The sequence below is a fragment of the Phascolarctos cinereus genome, unplaced genomic scaffold, assembly GCF_003287225.1.
Source record: "Phascolarctos cinereus isolate Bilbo 61053 unplaced genomic scaffold, phaCin_HiC Scaffold_3;HRSCAF=262, whole genome shotgun sequence".
Lineage (NCBI taxonomy): Eukaryota > Metazoa > Chordata > Mammalia > Diprotodontia > Phascolarctidae > Phascolarctos > Phascolarctos cinereus.
In genome coordinates this window covers 171,196,363-171,203,074 of record NW_027555736.1, presented here as the reverse complement: position 1 = coordinate 171,203,074, position 6,712 = coordinate 171,196,363, and the positions used below count along the sequence as shown (strand labels likewise).

The 6,712-nt window shown below is 48.1% G+C and overlaps 1 protein-coding gene across 1 annotated transcript; it reads right to left on the bottom strand.

Annotated features, from left to right (window-relative positions):
- Positions 1 to 2,867: 2,867 nt before the first annotated feature.
- On the bottom strand, positions 2,868 to 5,721 carry PSMB5 (proteasome 20S subunit beta 5). Its single transcript, XM_020963052.1, is given in 4 exon segments — positions 2,868 to 3,391; positions 4,411 to 4,717; positions 5,487 to 5,588; positions 5,590 to 5,721. Coding segments are annotated over 4 exon segments (792 nt in total). The 5' UTR covers positions 5,686 to 5,721; the 3' UTR covers positions 2,868 to 3,104.
- Positions 5,722 to 6,712: the final 991 nt, after the last annotated feature.

Genomic DNA, 6,712 nt, shown 5'->3' with positions numbered 1-6,712 from the left:
TAGGTCCTGTGGAATCCTTAGCCTTAAATAAATCATTTGGTTTTTGGGGTTTTTTAATTCCCCCTCAAACAGGGTGACTTTCTACCACCCAAATGGTTTTGACAGGTTTCTCTTTGCTACCTGAGGATATCAAGAAACTGCCCTCCTAGTTTTGCCCAAAGAAGGAATACTCAGTAAATATTTTGCTTCTGTCCTTGTTTTAACTGTATTGGTCCCATCCCCACCTTCCAAACTTCCTGCAAATAACTGGTGGTGTTGCTCTCTTCGTTATGGCCCTTGATGCTAGGCCTAAACTGGTATAGATGGTTACATTAGTTAGTCTCTTCTGCCTTCTCTTCCTAGCCTTTCCTCCAAGGGAGAGGAGGTTGAAGAACTTCCAGGCTCATTTCTGTTCTCTGCCTAATGAGACTGGCCCCATTATGTGCCCCAAAGAGCTAAGGTTTGGTGTTACTGAACCAGTGGAGGGAGGGAAAGTTGTCAGTTGTCATCTGATGAGCTCGGTCGCTTTGCTGCCTGGGAACGGCAGTGAAAAATTAATCTTCCAGCTATTTAAGGCAATTTCCTTTCCATCATCCTTTGTCAAGAGGGCTGCACTGGGAAATGGATCTGATGGGAGTCCCTGAACTGGTACATTCCATCCAACAGCATTACCCAAGTGCTGAGCAGCATCCATCATCCCCATGCAAACTGAGACACAGGCCATCGCTGCCAGAGATGACTCTTCCCAAGTACACAGCTGCAGAGCAAAGTTAGTTATCATTGTGCCAATATATAGGCACACATTGAGATGCCTCTGTGTTTCCCACTGCTCCTTTTCTTTCAGATTCCCTACTACACCTCTGCCTATAGAAGAAGTTTACCCCTTTCACTACAAATATGGAATGGAGAGAAACCAGGACATTACAGAAAATATAGGACTTCAGATTATGGGTTTTCCAGTCTCAAACCCCAAGATTTTATGGTGCCCCCTAGGGTCTCCCACTGAATCAAAAGGGTTAATCCAGATCCCTCTCTAGCTGTAGGGTTTCCCCTTGATTAGCCTGGGGGTGAGGGGCCAGGCACAGTCAGGTTGCGTCTCTACAATACTCACAAGAGTTAGGACTAGGGAAAAACAGTTTTGTTTTTGTTGCCCATTAAATATTTCAGGTAACTTAAAAATCTTACAATGTAAATTAAAATGTAAAAAAAACCTTGTAAAACAAAATGAACGTGCATTCTATTTTAAAAAGTCTTACAATTAAAAAATAAATCAGTATACCATGGTGCTGGTGTTTTTCTTTAAAAATGAGAATGAGGAGAGGCCCCCTAAACTCTTGGTGCCTAGAGGTATCACAGGATCACTTGCAGAGATCCCTCACTATGAACAGAATAGATACAAACAGAAAGCTCTTTGAGATCCAGAAGTCCCTTGATTTTTTTCTATTCATCTCCAGACCAAAGTATCTGGGGAGACCTTACTGATTTTCAGCATTCTTCTTCCCAGGCCCAGGGGAAGAGTATTTTCTTCTTTACCCTTTCTACCAGCGGCCAGGCATAATCCTACCCTTACCACCCCCAAAGAAAGAAGATGAATGGAAATGTGCCTTGAGCCACAGCCAATAATTTGCTGTTTCTCCATGCCCACAGAACCCTGGGACACGATTCCTGCCAAGAGTAGCTGTAGACTTATTCTAGACCCATCCTAGCAGTTCCCCTGCTGCTAGGGGCTCCTCAGGCACTTTTCATCAAGATGAATCTCCTTAGCACCAGTCGTTTGTTTTCCAAACTCACTTCTCCCGATCTCACTAATTCCCAATTTCCTTGCATTTGACAAATGCAATTAACAAGCCTCGATCAGTTCCTGGCAGACAGCCCTCATCAATCAATACAGAGACTACACAGGGCTAAGGAGTAAGAGAGGAGGGGGGAGTGAAAGAGCAATAAGGGGAGAGGAAGCAGCTGCAGTGGGGATGGATGGAGGCCTTATTACTCTTTTCTTCTAGGAGCCTTCCTTGTGGATCAATGATACTGGTGTTAGTGTTCTTACCTACTGCTTTTCCTCCTTCCTGTTAACCAAGCACAGGTATTGTGCTGTTGATGCTTTCCGAGTCCACTCCAGCACAGCAAAGAGAAAAGTCCTTGCATCAGACCCTCCACTGGTTCCCTCCTCTCCTATTTTTTATGGTTTCTCCCTTCAAATACCTCTTCTATTTTCCCTAACAGAAGGCCTTGCCATCTGCTGCCACCATAGCTGGGGACCCCCTCAGTGCTCAGCATGATAAATCAGTCATCTCTGCTCAAAGCAGGGCCTCTTCCCCACCCAAACACTACATTGACAGCTATAGGTGGGCCCTAACCCAATCCATTCCCAAGATATGATAGCCACCCACCTGAGTACCAGTACGGTAGCAAGCATGCTAGGGGGCCTGGGGTCAGTACGTTTATACTCATCTATTTGTCCTCTCCAGTTTTAGGGCCCAAACTTCAGCCCCTCCCTCTTTCAAAATACAAGAACATTTACCCTTAGATTTCATTTCCCCCAAACTTTTAAGCACCAGTCTCCCCTTCACAATCATGGGGTGGAAGCCTTCTCCTCTGCTGCCCTGTCTGGCACAGACTTTTGTGCATCTTTCCACCTCATCAATTTTTCATCTCTTTACAAACTGCACTGGGAAGTGTCTTTCCCCTCCTCCCTGCCTCTCTCTCCTTCTCCTTTGTTATTAACCTCCTGAGCAGGGACATTAATGTATTCACCAGACAAAGTCTTCACACCACTGTTTCCTGTAATTACAGTGCATCCCTCCCACTGTCCTGGCTTATTTGACTGTAAAGTGCTTGGAGGAGGGATGGTGTGGACAAAAGACATGGACAAAAGACACAACGCTAGCTGGGGTTGAGTTGTATAATGTTAACAACAAAGTAAAATGAACATTAGCTCCTGTAGCAGCTTATTAATAAATCAATAACATACAGAGGTCAATGAAGAGTTGCTTTTAAAAATAATCAAGTCTTAGACAAGAAAAAGAGCCAGGTCCCTTTCCAGTTCTGGACGGTGAACTCTGTATCCCTGGCATCAAACATCAGTCACCCCAAGAAACTCAGAAAGCAACTCCCCCCAACCTCCTTCAGAGGGCTGCTCCCTGATACTTGTCATTCAGATCAGCTACATTGTCACTGGAGACTCGGATCCAGCCATCCTCTCGGACATGGTAAAGGTTGACCACACCTCCTGAGTAGGCATCCCGATAGGTGGCCTGGTAGATGGCTCTCCGAGCTAGGTCATAGGCATCTTCCACAGATAGATCAAATGAGTAGCCCCGGTCCATAACCCCATAAGCATAGACAGAACCTGAGCCCACAGAAAAGGTGGTTCCAGAGATACGGTTTCCCTCACTGTCCACGTAGTACAGGCCTAGAAGGAATAAAACAAAGTTAGGATGTTCAAGACTGGTTAAGGCAATACCACCTCCTCACATACCCTACCAAAACACATTCTGGTTCAAACTCCCAGTCATAACCATAGCAAAGTCATAACCATAACAATAAACTGAAAAATGAGGCAAATTGGAGAGAATCACATTTAAAATCTTAAATGTGGGTTCCTAAGGATTACATGAAACCACTTCTCCCTATCTTGTAATGAAAAATAAAGATATTTGTTCTGATGTGCTCAATCTCTACTTAAATAAACCACCTGATGTCTAATCAGTGACCACTCTGTATTGAACACCGTTTTATCAAGTGCTATGAGGCAGGCAGACAAAAGTGAAGGACACACTGTCCTTAGGGAGAATCTAGCTGAGAAGGCATGAAACAATTGGAATACTACATGCTAGTACAAAATAAAGGCTATATTACAGTTTAGCACTTCAAATGCCACAAGAGTTCAGGGGAAGGAGAAAGAGATTGGCTGGAATGGAGTCAGAGAGAAGGGCTGAGTCGAACCATCCTGGCCACGTAGTTTAATTCCCTGCATTCTCTCAGATACTTCCCTCCTTGCCCAATCCAAACTTGGATTAACCTTGCTCACCACTCACGCCCATCCCTAAGCATTCAACCACTCAAAGTCCAGCTTTTCCAAAAAGTCTGCCTAGGCCAGGCAAAAGGAGTAAAACTTTCTATTCTCCATCTCCACTAAGGTGAAGAAAAGAACTGCTAACAGAGTTTTGTCAGAGAGGAAAATCTTCCTCAGAGGCCTGTTAAAAAGCACTCCAAAAGTGTGTGTTGGAATGCGTTTTTTGAAAAATATGAGGAATGATTAGGTAAGTTAGCAAAACATCCCCCAGAGGCTCTTTTCAGCCTGAAGAGGCTAACCAAAACCAGCCAAGTCAAGAGAACAGTCAACGCAGGCCTCCCTAGCACTCTATCAGGCTCTTTGCAATCCATCCCTACTCAGCAACCCACAGGATCCATGCAGTTAACAGGACTCACCAGGCCCTCGCTTATCCCAGCCACAAATCATGGTACCCATGGACAGCCCCATGCCTTTGTACTGATAGACCATGTTGGCCAGCAGCTTGGAGGCAGCAGCCACAGAGATGCGCTCCTTGTTCCGCAGCTCGTAGATCCGGCACTGTCGGGCCAGCAGGCGCTCCCAGAAGCTGCAATCCGCAGCTCCCCCCGCCATGGTGCCTAGTAGGTAAGGGTTGATCTCAATCACCTTCTTCACTGTCTGGGAAGCAATAAAAGCACCAGCTGTGGCCCGTGAGTCCACGGCAACAATCACGCCATGCTGAAACTGAACAGAGAGGGAGAAAAGGGGAGCCACATTAGCTTCCAACTAGTGTATTTCCCGAGTTGCTTTTCAGAATCCCTCAGTACCCCTCCTCCAAAGACCATTTCCCTTCCCATAGCTTTATAAAAAACAGATTAGAGGAGCCCTGTGGCTTTTATCGTTGCCTAGTTGCAGGACCTTGGGCAAGTCACTTCTCTGTGGCTCTGGCAACGCCAGTCCCGTGGGGCTGGGATCGCCTTCACCCTGCCTCTCACAGAGGATTTTCATTTGGATTAATTATCTCACTGGACCCGCACTAGGTGTTAGCCCTACTCGACAGTCGAGGGCACTAAGGCTCAGAGACGTTGCCCACCTTGCTTGACGTCACACAGCTAGCTATCCGCACAGCTCGGACCAGGGGCTGGTCTCCTGGCCCCAAGTTCTGGGGCATTTGCCCTCATCACCGTGACATGGCATTTTGGATGCCCCAAAGCCCTCAGGGCTGCCTCCGGCCACTCCCCGCCCCCACTGCCCTAGGTCACATTCCCCCGTGGCCCCCCACCTCCCCCACCCCCCAGGCTGGCCCGGGCGTCACCGGGAGCTGCACCGTCTCCATCCCCAAGGCCCAGGCTCGAGAGCGAGCCCCGCGGTGGCTGGGCCGCAGCAAGGGGCGCTGGAAGGGTCGGGCAGCTGCTCCCCGAGGCCTCCACGGCAGGAGAGCGGCGAGGCAGGGGCCCCGGGAGGAGCGGGAGGTGTTCGGGGGTCGGCCTGAGCCGGGAGGCGGCATCAGCACCTTGAAGGCCAGGGTGGTGGTTCCGTGAAGAAGCTCGATTCCCGGCTCGTCCGGGGCCCCCCAGCCGGGAGCCGCCAGGCACAGTTCATCTCCGGGCCCCCCCCGGACCCAGGTCCAGCAGGTCCGAGCGACCCCCGAGCCCGAAAAATCCGGCGCCGTTCACAGGCAGCGGCCTCTCCAACACGCTGGCCAGCGCCATGTTTACTTGGGGAAAGCGGAAGTCGACCGGCGGCTTCGCGTCGTCCGCAATATAAGGCTCAGCGGCCGTTTTGGAAGAGGGCAGCCTGGATCAAAACAATGGGAGTGGCCAGCCATCTTGAGTCCGGGCAGCCTGGGTCCCGCCCCACGCCCAGCCTGGGTCCCGCCCCACGCCCAGCCCAAGCCCCACCGAGAAAGCCGCTTTAGCAAAGGGGGAAAAGTCGACCCTCTTTATTCTCATTCAAACTTTGGGTGCCATCTTGATTTGAGTTATAGTGCACTTCAGCTTCCAGGCCACAGGAGACAGCTCCCAAGTCGAAAGTGGCGGCCATCTTGGAAAAGGGAATGACTGGCTGAAAAGCAGTTTTGAGCCTACTTAGCTCTACTAACCTTCCCTCATTTCCCCCTCTTTCGGGTCTTACTCTACATTAAACCAACCGTTGAAGCCACTCGGTCTACCATTTTGGATAAGGGCAAAACCTAATTGTGAGTGGAATCTTGCTATGGGACCATTTCCCTCTGAAATAAAACCATACTGCAGCAATCTGAGGTAACAGAAAGGCATTTAATAAAGGAGGTCCATCAATAACTCCGTAAACTCCCAATTAGTTGTTAAAAACTGATGGCCTTTTCATCCACTTGTGTTAATAGCGTTGTTAAAAGCAGAACAATTAGCATATTTGAGATTCATTTTACTCTTATCCTTTGGTGAGGATTCTAATAAGTCAGTGAACTGGCCAAATGTTAAATGCCAGGAGCCAGAAGGGAGAAAAGGTACTTGGAAAATCCAGCCCTGAACAATGGAATTAACAGCAATATGACAACAGGGAACATCTATCCATCCATCTGGAGGAATTCCAGGAACATAAGAATGTAGTGGAAAGAGTAGGAATACATGCTATTAATAGCACTGACACTAATTAGTTGTAAGACCTTGGCCAAGTCCCTTCATCTCTATGGGCTTTAGTTTTTACTAATCTATAAAATGAGGGCTTAACCTAAATTAGCTCTAATGTTTCTTCTATCTC